The sequence below is a fragment of the Podarcis vaucheri genome (assembly GCF_965113315.1).
Source record: "Podarcis vaucheri genome assembly, chromosome: 5".
NCBI lineage: Eukaryota > Metazoa > Chordata > Lepidosauria > Squamata > Lacertidae > Podarcis > Podarcis vaucheri.
Genome location: NC_138763.1, coordinates 7059008 through 7078958, shown reverse-complemented (window position 1 = coordinate 7078958; position 19951 = coordinate 7059008). Strand labels below are relative to the sequence as shown.

The 19951-nt window shown below is 43.8% G+C and overlaps 1 protein-coding gene across 1 annotated transcript in view; it reads left to right on the top strand.

Moving 5' to 3' along the window:
• LOC309533169 (cytochrome P450 2J2-like) overlaps window positions 1–19107 on the top strand; it is a 29376-nt gene extending 10269 nt beyond the window's left edge. Inside the window, exons 6-9 of the mRNA XM_082224374.1 lie at window positions 1807–1948; window positions 9046–9233; window positions 9694–9835; window positions 18334–19107. Of these exons, the coding sequence (XP_082080500.1) occupies window positions 1807–1948; window positions 9046–9233; window positions 9694–9835; window positions 18334–18521 (660 nt within the window). The 3' untranslated portion in view covers window positions 18522–19107. The remainder of the gene's footprint in view (window positions 1–1806; window positions 1949–9045; window positions 9234–9693; window positions 9836–18333) is intronic.
• Window positions 19108–19951: the final 844 nt, after the last annotated feature.

Genomic DNA, 19951 nt, shown 5'->3' with positions numbered 1-19951 from the left:
TCTTGGTATGAGCTTTCGTGTGCATGCACACTTCTTCAGCTACTTCTTCAGTGTATCTGAAGAAGTGTGCATGCACACGAAAGCTCATACCAAGAACTAACTTAGTTGGTCTTTAAGGTGCTACTGGAAGGAATTTTTTTATTTTGACTATGGCAGACCAACACGGCTACCTATCTGTATCTGTGAACAATGTTTATCATAATGACAAACAAATGGTTAAATATGTTTAGTGGTAAGTCTTGGTTTGCAAGCCCCCTCCATAGAGGCTGGCCCCTCTCACTGTCCTCGGAGCTTGCTTACCGGTAACCTCCTCTGGCTGATATCCAGACAGACCAGGGAGATTTTGATAGGATAGGCGACATTTTCCCAAGAGTGGGTAAAATGCACAACCCCTCCCTCCTGCTTCCGCAGGGGAAAGAATATAAGTCAGAAATCTATTTACATGATGTTTATTTCTGACATTACAGCACTAGAGAAAAACACGTCCTTTCAGTTCAGTTCTTCTAGCAAGTCTAACAAACTTCCTGAACATGCGCAAATGGAAGGTTTCAGATTACACTCTTCACAGAGACTTATCCAGCCTGTGAAATTCCTGGGAAATTCTTCTTTCCCACAGATAGGCGCATCATTTGATGTCAAAAATCGGTGTGTCTGCAGCGGTGATGTTTCCGTATACTGCCATATTTCAACAAAATTGTCATCTTTTTATGCCAATTATGCAACAATTATTTGGTGAAAAACAAAGGCACGACCCTTATGCGAGGACATAACAAACACAATTATGTTTCTATTGCTTATTATTCTATTGCTTCAACAATGTTTATCATAATGACAAACGAATGGTTAAATATGTTTAGCAGTAAGTACCATATTTCATCACATAATTGTCACAGTTTTATGCCAATTATTCTTTTTTAAAAAGGGGGGTGCAACGATTATTTGGTCAAAAACCAAGGAACGACCCTTAATTGAGGAAACAGTCTTTATGAAGAAACATAATTATGTTTATAATGCTTATGACTTGTTACTAACTGTTTTTGGTGTGATTAGGATGCACAGAATATGTGTGAACAGGCACAGGAAGGATAATAGGTAGTCCAAACTGGGGCAAGGCATTCTCATGCACGCTTACAATGCCCTGTGACCATTATGTGGTGAATGCTTTGGGACTGATTTGAAAAAAGGAGCTCGACTATTATATGGTGGTGACCATTAGGCAGTGAAATATGTAGCACACATTTTGAATATCTGCTGCCAGAGTTTCCGTTGGATCCCTCTCTTCATGCCAGTATTGGGTTATTATGCCAACTCACAGATCCTGAAATCTAGCACCAGCAGCTACTGTGATATACAGAGGAGAGAGTGTGTGGGTTTCTTATCATAACCAGCTATGAAGCGGAGGGCCGGTCCACCCACGAGGCAGGCTGTGAGAGCTGCCTTGGGCAGTGGAATGCCAACAGGAGGCATCTCTGGGGATGTGCTGTCTAGCCAGCTGCTAGTGGAGAAGCAAAGGGGGCAGCTTCTGGCAAGATTTCACCAAAATCTTTCAATATCTTACCAAGCTCCCTTTTGTTGTTGCCACTTTGTGGGCACTGCTGTGCAACCTAGGTAAGGCAGGTGGCAGCAACAGTACGGCGATGGTGGCAACACCTTCCCAACTCAGGCAGTGTAAGAGGACACCCTACCCCTCATGAAGCATGTGTGGGTGGTATGGTAATAAGTGGGGGGAATAAAATAAAGTAAGTGCTGAAGGACAAGCTGTAATATGTGTAAATGACTTGTCACTTTCCCCATTTTCAACACCAGAGCAAGAATGACCCGGAGTCCACCTATGATGAAGAAAACTTGGCTCGGTGTATTTCTGAGCTCTTCATAGCAGGGACAGAGACAACCACGGCTTCTCTGAAATGGGCACTTCTCCTCCTGACAAGTCATCCAGATGTCCAAGGTGAGAGAGGAGAGCCTGGGCTTCTCTTGATCACTAGGGTGGAGCATAATTCTTTAAAGGTTTCATATTGGAAAGAGTTAAAAGTGAGTTTATGATGGAAATTATGGAAGGCAAATTTTATTGACTTTCATGTCTGGAAAGATCAGTTTCCCTCACCAATATTTTCCTACATAGTTTCTGTAATAGATAAATTTCAGAAGTAAAAATGTAAAATGCCCACAATGCCCTCTTCCCACAGGACATTTCCAGTCTATGATTACTGGGACAGGTAGAGATTAAGGGTCTGAATGTGTAATGGAATTGGGATAGGAGAGGGTTGGTGCAGTGGATGGGCCTCCATTGTGAAACTAAGGTTGGCAGTTCAAATCTGCATGACAGGTGAGCTCCCGTTGCTCTGTCCTAGCTTCTGGCAACGGAACAGTTCGAAAGCATGCCAGTGTAAGTAAACAGGTAGTGCTGCGGTGGGAAGGTAATCAGCATTTCTGTGTGCTCTGGCACTCATCATGCTGTCCAGTTGTGCCAGAGGTGGTTTAGTCATGCTGGCCACATGACCCCGAATGCTGTCTGTGGATAAACACCAGCTCCCTAGGCCTGAAAGTGTAATGAGCACCACACCGCATAGTCTCCTTTGATTGGACTTAACCATCCAGGGGTCCTTTACCTTTACCTTTATATGAGTGATGCTAGCCAAAGAGGAAATGAGGAAATGAGGATTAATGAAACTAAGTAGGAAACATTGAGAGCAGGGGATTTAGAACACACACACACACACACACACACACACACAGGAAGCCTTTGATCTCAGCCCTTCAGCAAATCCTGCCAGCTCTGGGACTTCTGGTCAGCGCCAGCAATTAATGGCAGATTTCCCTCCGAGCTCAGGAGGGAGTCTGCTCTGCGAGTTCGGGTCTGACCGCTACGGCGAAGCGGGGACCCTCAAAAATCACAGGCGCGGAAGCCTGTGAGCAAGGAGACTCGGCGGGCACCTTTGCGCCCCCCCAAAACCGCGAAGGAGCCTTTGTAAAGGCTCCGGAATGGCAGCGGGTGTGTGGCGCGGTGCTGAGAGTCGTCACCCAAGCCTGTGGAGCGAAGCCGCGTCGCCATTGTCGGAGAGCGCTGATTCCTTCCTAAAATTGGGATTGAAAACAACTACCCGTGAGTAGGATTTAAAGATCTATTGGATTTACAACTAATTTAAAGATGATTTGGCCGGAAACGGGAAAGGCATACAATAAGGAAGTCTGCCTTTCCGGACTGCAGAAAGTTTAAAGCAAAGAAAGTGCAAAGCTGTAATTTGAAGAAGACTATTTGGAAACGAGTAAACTCGACATTAGAATTGAAACCCCCCTCTTGTATGCAGGAGCAGAGGGGGAGGAAGGTGGGCTTTTGACACCTGTATGGAAAGGAACTATTGGAAAATTTTATCCGCTGTCTTAAAATCCTGGGAACGGACTCCCTGGATAGGGAAGCTGAATAGAGAACTGTCACTTTGTTAAAAGAAATTTTCTTGGTTTGACATTTAATTCGACTTTGTGAAAGATACAGAATTTCTGGACTGTTAAGTGAAACAAATTTGGAAACTGTTATAGTAAATTCTTTTGGAGACATTGGGGACTTTTTTTAAAAGACAGTTTGTTGCAAAGTCCTGGAGATCTCTTCCCCTAGAGGATTCTGTTGAAACAGTTGCAAACTGGACTACAGCACTGGAAACTTCCACTTGAAAACAATCTACAAGTGTGGGAACGACCTTGGCTGGATGTGAGAGTATTATGGCTTATGACAGAACCACTAGATCTGGTAAACAATACACGACTAGCACTTCACACCAGCGAAGGGCTTCGGTTTCAGGCACAGTAACAGTTGCAGCTGGACAGACAAAAGCAAAATTATGTCATCTGATCCTGTGGCACAAGCTCTTTGCAAGATAAATGAGTCTTTGGAATTCCTGACAAAACAAGGTGCGGAATCTAGTAAACAACTGGCAGAGGTCTCAGCAAATCTTGATTTGAACACGCAAAGTATTAATGAACTGGGGAAGAAGGTGAACTCAAACACACAGACTATAGAAAAACTCCTGGAAGATTCAGCCACAACTCGAAAGATTGCAGAAGAAGCTAAGGCTACTGCAGACGCTACCCAGGAAAAGATAAAACCAGTCTACAAAAAGTTAGAAGATCATGAGTTGGCTTTGTCTATGCTTGAATTGCAAAGAAAAGAGAGAAATTTGAGAATAAGAGCGGTGCCTGAAAGTGAGAAAGATAATTTGGCGGACTTCCTTACAAAAGAATTTTTGGACTTTTGGCAACAGGAGCTAGAGAAGGAAGAATTTAAGATAGTGGCTGCTTTTAGATTGGGCAGAAGACAAAACAGAAAGAAGCCAAGGGACTGCTTGATAACTTTAAGATCCAAAGAAGAAAGAGACAAAATATTGAATCTGCATTTTCAAAGAACTTTGGAAATTGAAAATTCCTTTGTGGAGATCTTTAAGGATATACCTAAGCATATTTTGGATGCAAGAACTTACTACAAAGACCTGGTTGATCTACTGAGAAAGAATAGAATACCCTTCAGGTGGGAATTTCCTCAAGGCCTATCTTTCAAATATAAGGGAAGGAAAACAAGAATAAAATCAGTGAGTGACAAAGATCAATTTCTACGAGATAACGAGGAAGATCTTCTGAAAGAAGTGGTTGAAGTGGAACCAACCCCAGCAGTAAAGGAAATAACAGACATTCAAAATTTATCATTTGGACTGAAATCACCGACGGACGATGAACAACTACTCGGAGCAGTAGGAGGGGAAAGTAAATAACGGCAAGATGGCTCTGCAACTTCTAAGCTGGAATTGTAACGGTTTGAACCTTCCTCGAAAGAGGAAAAATGTGTTTCATATATTGAAAAAAAGAACAATTGGACTTGATTTGTTTACAAGAAACACATGTGACGAGGTTACACAGAAAATTACTTATCAACAAAAGATTAGGACAAGAATTTATTTCATCTGATAAAGTCAAGAAAAGAGGAGTTGTGATTTATGCAAAAGAAAAATTATTACCGAAATTGATGTTTAAAGATGAAGAAGGAAGATTTTTGGCAATTGAAATTCAAGTACAAGGAGAAAAAATTTTGATCGTGGGAATTTATGCACCAAACGAGGGGAAATCTGAATTCTTTAAGAAGTTGCATGAGACCTTACTGGATTACTTGGATTACAATTAAATTTTGATGGGGGACATGAACGGAGTAGTATCTACAAATATGGACAAAGCACAAAGACAGGTAGTCTCCAAAGATGGGAGACTACCAAAGACTTTCTTTGAAATGACTGAAAATATGGACTTGATTGACATCTGGAGAACAAAGAACCCTCTCGAGAGAGAGGGAACTTTCTTTTCTGAAGCTATGATGACATGGACTAGAATTGACCAAATATGGGTTACTAGTGGGATGGCTCCAAAGATAAAGAAAGTGGAAATCTGCCCAAAAACCTGCTCCGACCACAATGCTGTAAAGATGGAGATGAAGTTAACAACAGCTGGCTCCTTCAGATGAAGGATGAATGACACCTTATTTAGAGATGAAGAGGTCTACAAAAAGGCCCAAAAAACTTTGAGAGACTATTTCAAAATAAATTTAAAAACAGATGTTGAAAAAAGAGTAATTTGGGACGCAAGTAAAGCTGTTATGCGAGGATTTTTAATACAACAAAATACAATAAAGAAGAGAAGCCAAAATGAGAAAAAGGACAAGATTTTGGAAAAGATAAAAGAAGGAGAAAAAAAATTGAGATCTAAACCAAAGTCCCAAGAGATTTTGAGAGAAATTAAGTTATATCAGACGCAATGCATGGAATTGATGAATCAAGAAATAGAATGGAAGATTAAACAAATGAGACAAAGGACATTTGAATCTGCAGATAAATGTGGTAAACTTCTGGCTTAGCAATTGAAGAAAAGACAGAAATTAAATACGGTTACAAACCTAGAGGTTGAAGGAAAGAATATTTATAAGACAAATGAGATTAGAAACTGCTTCCAGAACTATTTCAAAAAATTATATTCACAAGGGCCGCAGAAAGAAGGGGACATAGATGAGTTTTTGAAGAAATATGGACTACAAAAAATTTCTCATCAAAGTAAATTAGATCTGAACCAGAAAATAACCGAACAAGAGATAGAAGGTGCCATTCAAAACATGCAATTGGGCAAATCTCCAGGACCAGATGGGTTGACTTCAAGATATTACAAAGCTTTGAAAGAGTGGTTATTACAACCTCTGAAGGAAGTCTGTAATGAAATTCTAGAGGGGGGAAAGGCACCAGAATCGTGGAAAGAAGCTTATATTACACTCATACCAAAAACAGAGACTGAAAAGACTCAGCTTAAGAACTACCGCCCTATATCATTACTCAATGTGGATTACAAATTTTTGCAGACATTTTGGCAAAAAGATTGAAAAAAGTATTGATGGAAGAGATTCATAAGGACCAAGCAGGCTTTCTCCCAGGAATACATTTGTCAGACAATGTGAGGAATATAATAGACATTTTGGAATTATTAGAAGTGAACATAAACACTAAAGCAGTATTGATATTTGTGGATGCGGAGAAAGCTTTTGACAACATTTCTTGGAGTTTTATGAAGAAGAATCTACATTGGATGGGGGTAGGCCAAGGATTTGAGAATGGTATGGGTGCAATATATTCTGAACAAAAGGCAAAGCTAATTGTAAATAATGTGATAACTGAAGAATTTAAAATAGAAAAAGGGACACGACAGGGGTGCCCAATTTCCCCATTACTTTTTATATCAGTCCTGGAGGTTTTGCTAAATATGATTAGAAGGGACCAGCTGGTTAAAGGGGTACAGGTCGGAGCTAAACAGTACAAATTGAGGGCCTTCGCAGATAACTTGGTACTTACTTTACAAGAGCCAGACACTAGTACGAAAAGGGTTTTAGAATTAATTCAAGAATTTGGTCAAGTTGCAGGATTCAAGTTGAACAAACAAAAAACTAAGGTATTGGAGAAAAACTTAACAGTTACTGAAAGGGAGAGGTTCCAGAATGAAACAGGATTAACTGTGGTTAAGAAGGTGAAATATTTGGGGATTAATATGACATCTAAGAATGTGAATCTATTTAAAGATAATTATGAGAAATGCTGGACAGAAGTAAAAAAAAGACCTAGAAATATGGTCAAATTTGAAGCTTTCCTTGTTAGGCCGAATTGCTGTTATTAAGATGAATGTTTTGCCTAGAATGTTGTTTTTATTCCAAACATTGCAAATTGTGGATAAGATGGATTGCTTCAAGAGGTGGCAGAAAGATATTTCGAAGTTTGTCTGGCAGGGCAAAAAACCCAGAATAAAACTTAAGATTTTAACTGATGCAAAGGAAAGAGGGGGATTTGCCCTGCCGGACTTAAAACTGTATTATGAATCAGCAGCTTTTTGCTGGATGAAAGACTGGCTAGCTACTTCTTGAGAATACAGATATCTTGGATTTGGAAGGTTTTAACAATGTTTTCAGATGGCATGCATATATATGGTATGACAAGGTGAAAGCTCATAAAGCTTTTAAAAATCATATTATTAGGAAAGCATTATATAACGTCTGGATTAGATATAAAGATTTGTTGGAAAATAAAACCCCAAGGTGGCTGTTGCCAATGGAGGCAAAAGCCATGAAAAAGCTTAACATGGAGGCCAAATGGCCAAAATATTGGGAAATTTTGGAACAAGAGGGAGATAAACTGAAATTACAGAGTTATGAGAAATTGAAGGTTAAAGTACGAGATTGGCTCCATTATTATCAAATAATGGAGGTTTACAAACAGGACAGGAAAATTGGCTTCCAGGTGGAGAAATCAAAATTAGAAACAGAACTGCTAGAACCCAATACTAAGAATCTGTCAAGAATGTACAACTTGTTGCTGAAATGGAATACACAAGATGAAACAGTGAAATCAGCTATGATAAAATGGGCACAAGACATTGGTCATAACATTATGTTTGCTGACTGGGAACAGTTGTGGACCACCGGTATAAAATTTACGGCATGTAATGCCTTAAGAGAGAATATTATGAAAATGATATATAGGTGGTACATGACCCCAGTCAAGCTAGCAAAAATCTACCATTTGTCTGATAATAAGTGTTGGAAATGTAAAGAAACTGAAGGTACATTCTTTCACCTTTGGTGGACGTGCCCAAAGATTAAGGTCTTCTGGGAAATGATATATAATGAAATGAAAAAGGTACTTAAATGTACTTTCCCCAAGAAACCAGAAGCCTTTCTCTTGGGCATTGTCGGCCAATTGCTGTCAAAGAAGGACAGAATTTTTTTTATGTATGCTACAACAGCAGCAAGAATACTCATTGCAAAGTATTGGAAGACACAAGACCTACCCACTCTGGAAGAATGGCAGACGAAGGTGATAGATTACATGGGACTGGCTGAAATGACTGGCAGAATCTGAGACCAGGGGAAAGAGACGGCGGAAGAAGATTGGATGAAATTTAAAATGTATCTTAAGAAATATTGTAAAATTAATGACTGCTAAAATGTTGTGGTTATAGAAAATAGGGGACTACAGCTGTAAAAGATTAAGTAAAAGAAAAGAATAAGGAAAAATTAGATAAAATCAAGGGGGAGGATTTGCTGAAACAAATTTGGGAATTGGGATGCAGAAAGGGGAGGTATGGGGAAGTCGGCGAAGTAAGTTTTAAGAAAAAAAGGATTCGAAATTATACATGTTTGTTTTTGTGTTTGTATGCTTGTATTGTGTATTGTTTGTGTTTATATAAATTGTAAAAAACCAATAAAAAAATTTATAAAAAAACACACAAATCCAGCCAGCTCTGGTAACCAGAAACAACTGCGATGAGCTTCACTTTCAGCCTTTTCACACCTGGAATCTAGAGTGGGGAAGAATCATGTACACAGACGAGCTCTATGGAGGACCAGGTGACCTAAAAATGCAAGAAACCTGGACTCATTCACAGAGGATTATGGAATATGTTCAAGGGAAATAAATGTCCATCTGAAATAAAATGCAATATTCACAATAAACCTTCTGTTTCCATCATTCTCTTCAGATAAAATGCACAAGGAAATAGAAGATGTCATAGGTTCTGCTCACTCAATCTGCTATCAAGACAAGAAGAAACTGCCCTACACCAATGCTGTGATTCATGAAATACTGCGCTTTAAATACGTCAGTTTTTTGGGGTTCCCTAGGCAATGTACAAAGGATTTCAAGCTGCGTGGTTTTCTCATTCCCAAGGTATAACAGTGTGGTATAGCTGCACTCCTGTAGCCCAAGAGCAAAGAGCAGCAGAAGGTTTCATATTGAGAGATGCAGCCAGCCGTACAGGAACTTCTTGTCTAGTCAAAAATCTGAAGGGCAAGAGCAGGAGCTCCATCTGCAGACATGTTTCACCATCAGCAAGTGCCATTCCATGGGGCAATTGTGGCAGGGGAGGAGCCTGAAGTATCCAGAGGTCTCACCTGGGTTGTGAGCTTTCATTTTAAAAGAGGTGGTGGAAAGCCCTCTTGTGTTCCTGCCTGTACAGAAATTTTGTTAAGGTGAAGAATACAAAACCAACCCCACCCCCACCCCCCAAAATAATAATATATCACACAGGTCTCTGCAATGATTAGTCTTGGGACAGTGTGGGACAATCCAGAAATGTGTTGGCAATCCAGAAATGCATTCCAAATTACTTGTTTCAAATCACTTGCAGGGGACTGTTATTGTTCCTGATCTACGCTCTGTTCTTCTTGATCCAACACGATGGGAGACACCTGCAGAGTTCAACCCAAATCATTTCTTGGACAAGGATGGACAATTTGTGAACAGAGAAGAATATCTGCCATTTGGTGCAGGTAAATGCAGAAGACCAAGCTATGTTGTGATCTGTAGATGTGCTTACTGGTCTGCTTCTAGGAAATGACATCAGCAGCAGCACAGGAGGGAGTGGGCCAGAGCAGTAGCAGCGTCTTTCTGGCTGGAGTGGCAGTGCTGGTCAGCAGAATGGGGCAAGGCAGTGGCAAGTTAAGGGCATCTCTGGGTTGGTGGCTTGGGGCCAGAGCCATAGCTAGGTGATCTTGTGCCCCTGACAGAACTGTCCAGATTACGCACCCTAGCCACAGACAAATTAGCTCTTCTTTCTCCTCTCCTCCATGCCCCCGCCGTTCAATTCCTCACACACTTCACCTTGTATTGAATTCTTTCACAGAAAATACAATATTTAATTTATCATTTCTTAATAAAAGGTTTCATCAAAGAAAATGACATTATGATGGAAGTTGACAGTTTTTTTATGTAATTAAGTGGTAAAACAATACACAGATAGGTCTAAATGAAGCATACAAAAATACCATACTGATTTGTTCCTCAGTGATAACTTTACATTATACTTTCACAATATCTTCCATGCCACTGGTTTGAAGCATGCTTATGAGAGCTGTGACAAAAACGTTGGGCTAAAAAGCAACTCTAACAGAGAGCTTACAAAATGCCTGTTAAAAATGAATTGCACAACACTATTGTAGACATACTTCCAACTCTTCAAAAGAAAAGAACTGTTGCTAACACAGATAAAACATTTACCTAGATAATTTCTGACAGTACCCAGTTCTTTTTGAGTACTCAATAATACTTCACACAACAAAGCAGACCAAAGTACGAGATGGCTCAGTCGGTAGAGCAGGAGACTCTTAACCTCAGGGTCATGGGTTCGAGTGCCACATTGGGCAAAAGATCCCTTCATTGCAGGGCATAGAGCTCGAAGACCCTTGGGATCTCTTCCAAGTGTATGATTATCTCTCTCTCTGTGTGTGTATTTTCACCTTTCTGGTCACACTTCTTTGAAGTCTCTCAGCCCCACTCACCTCACAGAGTGTTTGTTGTGGAGAAGGAAGGGAAAAGAGAATGTTAGCCGCTTTGAGACTCCTTCGGGTAGTGATAAAGCGGGATATCAAATCCAAACTCTTCTTCTTCTAAAGTATGCAATTCTTGTAAATCACCTGAAGTGTCAGAAAGCATCGCACAGGTAGTAAAACTTGGCTTAGTTACAAACAGTGGTAAAAGCTAAATAATTGGTATAGGAACATGAGAGTGTCTTGTAAGAACCATGTGGTCTGAGCTTGGAGTAACTACATCAGACCTCTCTACCCAGTGAGCTTCTCAGTTGGCCTGAGGGAGAACAATAGGTCTGAAGTAAACCTGGTAGGACAGGTTACTCCATGGTCTTAACCCCTTTCTGCATTGCTGATTTGGGCAGCTGACCAACGTTTTCCTTTCATTTTTTAAAATCAAGTTTTATTGAAATTTTATACATAAGTCACAATAAAAATCATACTAAACTAAAAGGGAAAATAGAAAAAAGATGAGGAAAGGAAGTAAAGAAAGAAAAGAAGAAAAGGATATTACAAAGTCCTCTATCAAGAGTAAATCTTCACCCTTATTCTGCACACAGAAAAGTGAGTCCTCCCAGTTCTCACTTCGGAGCTAGACCCTCTTACCCCGGCTTCCAGCCCTGGGCAATCCTCTCTGCCCTTCCCCTCACACAGGGTCCTGTTAGAATTCCTGCTCCGGGATTGCAGTCATGGGATTGCTGTCCTGACAACGGTTATGGGCCCACGGATCGGGGCCACAGACCCAGTGCCAGCAGAAGAAGAACCGGGGGCTGTTTTTATCTCGGTTGGAATCTCCTGGGACTGGCAGTGTGAGGCAAGCACCTTCCGAGACAGAAGGGAAAAAAGCTGCGAGGAGACAGACTGTGAGTAAAGCCTGTGCTTGAAAATGAAAGTAAAGGCAGGCCGGACTGTTTTGTGCCAAAGCCAGCGGCTCATGCACAGAAGAAGGCAAGGAGCCTTTGAAGTTCTTGCCAGGCAATTAAGGCCAGCAGAAGAAGGCTTGATTTATAGCCGTCTGATAAGGACAGTAAAAGGTTGTTCCAGCCTGAACTAAGCTGCAGAACAGACCTTTTGGAAGGGTAAAAACCAAGTCCTTTAGTTAAATAGAGGGAAGGGGAAAGTGGCCTGATGCGGCAGGACTTTGGCAAGAATGTAGCCATGATTTATGTGTTACAAAGGGAGGACATATCCCGATGCTTCTGAAGCATTGTCCTGAGAGGAGAATGGGAGTGGTAGAAGGCAAAAGTGGGATTCCTGCTGCGGCAAGACTTTGCCAAAACAATAGCTGTATGTGAAACTTCAGCTATGGGGGAGGGAGCAATTTCCCCTGATGCTGCGTAGAAGCAGCAGGCATGGACTTTAAGCAGATAGGATTCTTCTGATTCATTCCCTGTGAGTTTGGAAATGTGGGGGAGCAGTGTTTTGTTCCCAAAGTTGTACCAGCAGTTTGAGACACAATCTATGTCTGATGTTAGACAGTGTGTACGTTCAGCAGGAATTGAAGCTGTGTCACACGATGGACACTTCAAGATGGCAGAGGTGGCTGATCGGGATGCCAGAAAGGTTCAGAGGGCTAGATTTGCTGTTTCTGACGCCCACATGCAGTGGGAGGCAATGGCTCAGCAGACTGCCAGAAGTCACGCCCTGAGGGAAAGCTGATACAGTATCTCAGGGAGGCATCATGGATGAGAAGACGCAGAGCTGTTTTCTTGAATGCACGAGGGGGGTGTTTCCTGTTCCGGGGGGAGGACTGTCCAGAACGGAAGGAGAAGAAGGGGATCTGGCTACGACGTCATCCCAAACATCACTGCAACCAGCAGGTGGCACTGCTAAGGTCGAAGCAGTGGAAAGTTGTTCATGTGAGAAGTTTGGACAGCTTCCAGAAGTCAGGAAGCCTTGCAGCATTTCTGACAGGCGACATGAAGCAAGGCCAGAGATGCAGAACTTCAGCATAAATTTGGTGACCGGCTGTTCCAGTGCAGAGGTGCAAGAATCTTTTGTGCTAGATTCTGAGGTGGAGGCACACCTTTGTGGAAGATGGAACTGGTTCACCACGTGTATGCCACAGAAGGATCCAATCCACCAGTTGAGTGGAGATTCCTTGGAGGTGCACAGCAGCTGTAACGTTGTGATGTCGAACGTGTTTTTCATTCCAGGTTGAGAAGCCCAGCTGATGCAGCCTGGCTGTACTGTTTATGGCAACAAACAGAACGCAACCATCCAGAAGAACGAAAATGACATTATAAATGGCTTGTTCTTACTAGGTTGTGATGTTAACATAGGTGGTGGTGGGAAGGTTGTGTTACCGCCAAGAAGGCCATATGGAGTCCTGCAGGCTTTCGCTGTGCACCCTGCTCCCTCCAGTCATGGCAACGTCCTCTCTGCCCTCTTTGGCTGGCTTAGCAGAGTAATCGCAGCGGCATGAAGCGAACGCAGTGTGGGGTAATAATTTCAGACTTAACGCAGCCTGTCTTGCTTATCTCCAAGACTTTATTCGTGCAGTAAAACAGCTCATAAATCTCCTGGTGAGAGAGCACACATTTTCTCTCGCCTTCCGTCCGAGCAAAACACAGACTAAAACACTCAGAGTAAAACCCCTCCCGAATGTGTCTGTAACCACGCCTCAGGAATGTGAGACGTCATTCAGAACGTCACTCAGAACTCTTTAACCCTGTAAGTTCTGAAACCCTTAACACCCCCTCTCGTCTTGCATCTTGAGGGAAACTGAGGACACCTATCTACAGACCTCTTTGAGTTCAACTCACCTCCCATTGCCTTGTGCCTCCCACTGGCATCTGTCCCAGGCAACTGCTGAACCCCTTCAACACTCCCAAAATCACACTGTGCGAAACCAACCCACGCACTGGTGACCTGAAACCTCTCAGGTGGAATCCCCTTTGTGGTGCAAGTTGACCGCCGAAGCACAACCTCAGGTGCTCCTCCTGACCCACTGGGGTCAGCAAGTGTGTCTCCTAGCACAGAAGACTCCCCCTCTGATTTGCTGCATCTTCGGGCCTTCTGCACTTTGCTAACAGGAGATGAAGGCTCACTCTTGGGTTCTCTTTTCTCCCCCTCAGAATCAGACAGACATTCTGAGAGAACATCAGGACCATCCCTAGGTCTTGACCAACCACCCTGCTCACAGAACTCAGCATGCTTGCTGACCAGCAGCTTGGTCTGATCACCCTCTGGGTATGCAAACTTCCACCCATTTGTTGCAGGATCATACCCACAGAAGATCATTTCCTGGTACCTTGGACCACCTTCCTTCCGTTGAGCTGTTGGTATTGGCACTGAAGCCCTGGAACCAAACACACGGAAGAAATGCACCTGTGGCTTTTTCTTGTGCAACAGAAAAAACGGTGTGTCACCTTCAGCGTGGTTGTAGGACCTGTTAAAGACAAAGCTGGCAGATTTCCAAGCTTCACTCCAAAAGCTCTGAGGCAGCCCAGAGTCACACAGCAAAACCCTGACAGCTTCAGCCAGTGTTTCACTCCTGTGCTCTGCCACGCCTCTCTCTTGAGGAGACTTTGCACCCGTCACCTGGTGACGAATTCCCTTTCGCTTGAAAAACTCCTTCAGAGCAGACCCAGTGAACTGTGACCCACGGTCGCTCTTGAACCCTTGCACTTTGGTGGAGAACCTTAGTTCCACCTCCGCAACCCAATCCTTAATCAGTTGCGCTGCCTCCCCCTGCGTTCTGAGAGACAAAGACCATCCATTCTGAGAAAAATCATCTGTCACCGTCAGCACATACCTGGCCCCACCCAGACTCTTACACTCCATGGGTCCTGCAAGGTCTGTGTGAACAAGCTCAAAAGGTTTTGTTGTTACCCTCTCCACCTGCACCTTTGTACCTTTACCTTTCTGCATGCCCTGCACTCTAGGGATTTCCCACATGGTTTGATTCTGCAACCCTTAGTGCAGCTGGGCAACCTCTGAACATCTTCCAAACAGGTATGAAACATTCTCCTGTGCCATACATGAACACATGAATCATGGCTGGGAACACTAGCACACTGCGCCTGTGCTCTTCCGGCATTCCCCCCACCCTCCAGAGGTGTTTCCAGAACAAAGAGATTGTTCTTGCATTCCACGTTGACAAGCTGTTTCCCCCCTCTGAAAATGGAACAGACATCATTTTCAAAGCAAACTTTGTACCCTTGCTTTACAAGAGCAGGTACAGATAACAGGCAACAATGCATTTCCGGCACAACGTAACACTCCAGCTCCGCCTGCAAAAAGGAAACATAAACATTTGCAACGTTAGACACTGGCTTTTGTGACCCATTAGCAAACATAACAGTTTTCCCAGCTGAAACAGCCCTGCAGTTCCGCAGTTCCAATCAGGTGATGACTGGCACCTGAATCAACTATCCACTGCACAGCTGTGTCCCTGCTGGGGTTGTTTTTCAAAGTTGCCAGAGAAGTCGTGAGATGATAACAGTCTCCCTTCTCTGAGTCACGTCCTTCCTTCGCGTTCCCACACTGGCCTCCTCTCCGAGACTGGTTCCCATGGGAAACGACCTTGGAGACATCCTGCCCGGCCTCTCTGCTCCTCTGCGGACAAGCCCTTTTAAAATGGCTGTTGGACCCACAGAGATAACACCGACGAGTGGAAAAAGCCTGAACCGAGCTCTCATCTGGCTTGGCCCCCCCCCTCTGCAACCGGTGGAGCTCCCTGCGCCAGACCTGCCCTCTCTGACACGCTGTTCCTGTTCGTCAGCTAAGCGTCCTGTCACATACTGGAGAGTCAAATCCTGTGGACTCATCGATTCCAAAGACAGACACAAGTTGTCATAACTTTTGTCCAGAGAGCTGAGCAAAATATAAACCTTCAGCTCCTCTGAGAAGCTGACTTGCAACAGCCTCTACTCATTGAAAACAGAGAGCATCTCAGTAACATGCTGTCTGATGTTCCCACCGGGACGCAGCTTCATCTCAAACAAGCGCCTGGTGGTGTGGATCTTTGCACCAGCCGTGGTCCTGTGGTGCACCCTCTCAAGAGCTGTATAAGCCTCCTGAGCAGTGTCAAGCCCTTCAACCAAGGGTAGCTGGGAACCCTCCAAACTGAGCAATATAGCTCCCAGGGCTTTCTGATTCTTCCTCTGCGAATCGTGAGCGGCAGCTACATCTGCCGCTGATGCGCCTGCTGCAGCCTGTAGAGGGGGCCCCTGGGTTGCCTCCCACAGCCCCTTGGCTACCAGCCAGGCCTTCAGCTTCCGGCTCCATTCTTGCCAATTTTGTCCATTTAATTTTTCGAAGGCGACGTTATATGATTCCTGACTGACTGCCATCTCCTCCCCCGGGGTTAAGCGTACTCACGTCTGGCAGTAGCTTCCTCTGGCTTCCGGCAGATCAGCCCCTTCTTCCCAGCAAGCTCCTCTCAGCCTCAGAAAGCTCTAGCTGGCCCCAGTGTCTTCACAGCTGGCTCTCCCCCACACCTGGGACATTCCTTCTGCAAAGGCTTCAAAGCGTTACAAAAGCTCCATAACCTGGTGAGAGAGCACACATTTTCTCTCGCCTTCCGTCCGAGCAAAACACAGACTAAAACACTCAGAGTAAAACCCCTCCCGAATGTGTCTGTAACCACGCCTCAGGAATGTGAGACGTCATTCAGAACGTCACTCAGAACTCTTTAACCCTGTAAGTTCTGAAATCCTTAACAGGTTGGAGAGACATGTGATGTTATATCTGATAACCATTCTTTTCATGCAGGATGAGTGCATGGGTCTCCCAGTACCTGACACGAAGATGGTCAGGTGTACCAGTGCTCAGGACAAAGCAAAAGGGGGAGGCAATATGGGTATCTTGCAAAGGCACCCTATTGGTGATGATGACAATGACAAGGCAAACCCGGAAAAAGCCAAGATGCCAATGGATGGATCTGACATGTGGGTTCCAAAGTCACAGAGCAATACGCTTGGCAAGCATCATTTGCAAGGCCTTTCCCTGGATTCAGACAGAGTTTCTGATGGGAACTGTGGCAAGATAAACCCGGAAAAAGCCAGGATGCCAAATGGATGGGTCTGACATGAGGCAGGAAGCAAAGATTCTTCTTAGGGCAAGGCTTGTACATAGTACTGAGGCCTGATGCCAAGCTGATTTTACTCACTGGGGATGTTGAGTGCAGTGCAGAATAGGAGGAAAATAAGGGTATTTTCCAAGGCTACCCCACTGTGGAAGGCTCTGATACAGAGTCTGCTGCTGATGCTAACACTGAAGTAAGTTCCACTGATACAGTGGGGGAGATGCGCCAGGTGCGCAGATCAGGAGGAGCTACAAAGGGTGAAATGCCCACCAGGTATGCTCAGGAGTTTGCTAACACAGCTGTTGCAGATTTAGCTGTGGTTAGTGGCTCGACGCAGGTCTAGGAATCTGAAGTCTTGAAAGGGGCACAAGGTTTGTCCTCAAGGGACGGGAAACCATGCCCAAAGGCTGTAAGGGTAGACACTGTTTCCGTGGAGAAGGAAGCTGGACCACGTCCAGAGGCCGTGTGTGCCAACACTGATTCCTCAGAGAGGAACGTGGCTAGGGTTCTAGTCCCAACAAAGCCAGGTGTGAGACTTCCTGATAGTCAGAAGGGCTATGACGCCAAGACTAGTCAGAAGTGCAAGATGGTAAGGGCCAAGGCCAATCCAGTTGCAGGTAGTTCCAAGGGTGGAACAGGTGATACAGGAGTATACTGTGTGTATGACATCTCTATGGTTGCTGCAGTTACACTGATGACTGCAACACAGTGCATGAATTGGGGGAGGATGTTAGAATTCCTGATCCATTTTTGCAGTCATGGGATTGTTGTCTTTCACATGGCGGTGTATGTTTTCACTCCAGAGTGGGAAGTGACGGAGACAGGATGTTTGTGTTACTGTGTTCTGTGAAGTGCGACTATTGTCCTTTGTTCATTCTCTTTGCTGTCTGATGCTAGAGAGAGAGGGAGCCATGTTGCAGTGTTCCATGTGTGTTTATATGTGAATAAACGTAGATTAGCCAAATGCTGAGTTGCTGAGGCCTGTTACGCAAGCTGCGAAGACTCTGCAGATCCCTAAGTGTGCCGATGTCTGCTATGATGTTCGGGCTGAAGAAAGCTTTTGAAGCTCCCGAACGAACAACCAAGAGGGAGAGAACATGCCAGTCAGGCATGTGTCTCTGCCATGGTCCTACTCGAGTGTAGAATGAGCTCCTGACAGGCCCTTCATCTGTATTCCAGTCCCTTCCTCATTGTATCTTCCTTGATATGAGATAGGGAACTTCAAATTACAGAACAAAACATAAGTATAACAAGAAGAAAGGAAGGTTAGCACTGACCAGGCTAGGAAATTGATAGCAGCTTTGATGTTTTCCCTAGCCTAACTATTTCTAGTTTCCCAAAGGGTTATGTGGAATGTTTATAGCAACAAAGCAATGAACACTGGAAAGTAAATTATTGCTCACTTACTGCCTTCTTCATATCTCCTCTTCAGGGGCTCGCATTTGTTTGGGAATGCAGCTGGTAAAGATCGAAATATTCATCTTCCTGACCAGCCTGCTGAGGGCATTCAGTTTTCAGCTGCCAGAAGGAGTCAAAGAACTCAATCAAAAGGCTATAATAGGGGTTACAACACATCCCCATCCTTATAAACTCTGTGCTGTTCCCCGTTGCAACACATAAGAAAATAGGAACATATTAGGGGCTGCACCCCTGCTTCCTGCACTTGGTGACCCCTTGGCCACCCCTGACACATGAACCCCCTAGCATTCCCCCTTCCCTTCCCATCTCATCCCATGCAACTACTGAGGTCTCTTTTCACCTTCGCAGCTCCATTACTGAAGCCACTTCTCTCTTATTTTCTGCAGCTCTGCTTTGCATCCATTTTCCCCTTCACCCCATCTCCTCCTTTTCTTCAGGCCCTTTCATGCCCCTGCTTTCATCTTCATCCCTCTCCCAATGCCTCCTTACTCCCTCCTTTTTGACAACTTCCTTTGCATCCCCATTCTTACTCTTGCTCCCTTTTCTCCTCCCCCTCCCCTTCCTTTTCTCAAATCTCCCTTACACACACATTTCCACACCTCCTCCTCTCCCCCTCTTCTCCTGCCTCCTTACAACACCACTCCCCATGCTGAGAAATGTTATTGTATCTTGAAGATGAGTAGACTCCTAAGAGCAAGACTGTCAGCTTCTCCAGTTGAAGAAGACTAAGTTTCTTTGATGGATACTGTACATGTGTGCTTGTTAATAAAATATCTCTTCTAAATCAGTAGTTGAACTCATCCTGAAGCAAAGGTCTTAACCCGAGGTACTATTTCTGGGTTAGTGGTGGCTGTATCCTGAAGCATCTGTAACCTGAAGCGTCTGTAACCCAAGATACCACTGCATGTGCATACAGGAGGGGGAAAGCCAGAGTACTGATCCAGAAACTGAATAGTTAGAGGAGGCCAACAACCTACCTCTTGAAAGACTGAATCCTGTGACTAAAGGATTAAAAAAACAGCAGTTACTGCTCTCCTTGTGAAAAGCACTGAGACACCACTTAGTTTTTCCATTTCCCTGTCTTCTGTTATAAGAACAAAACTGCTCCTTTTCCCTTATGGGGTACCTAAGAGCTAATATATAGAGTCCTTTTGTAGACTCTCTGTTGGTAGGAGAAAAATAACAGAGGAAAACCAGAGAATATTGAGAAACAAAGCAGCTAGTAAGCCTGATCCTTATTAACTCTTGCAACAGGGTGCTCACAACCACAACAGGCTGACCCTATCGATATCTTAAATGAGCCCTTGAGGCAGGATTTGTGAGCAAAGAGACAAGAGGGAGTTTTTTTTCCCATTTCCTCCCACCTTGCAGAGAAATATTTCACTTGGAAAATTTCACCAATGAAAGTCCTTTTTGGAAAAAAGCAAACATTTAATGAAATGTAAAATAAAGAAGAAGTAATATTTAATGAACTGAACTTTGAAACAAAGTTGTGCCAGGAAGTTCAACAGACATGGATCAAGGAGTAAATCTGTATAAACATCCTGTACAGTGCTGAGTTTAAGTTGCTGGTTTTGGGATTGACTTCAAAATTTCCTTGCCGTTTTCTAGCACCACTTGTGGGGCATGAC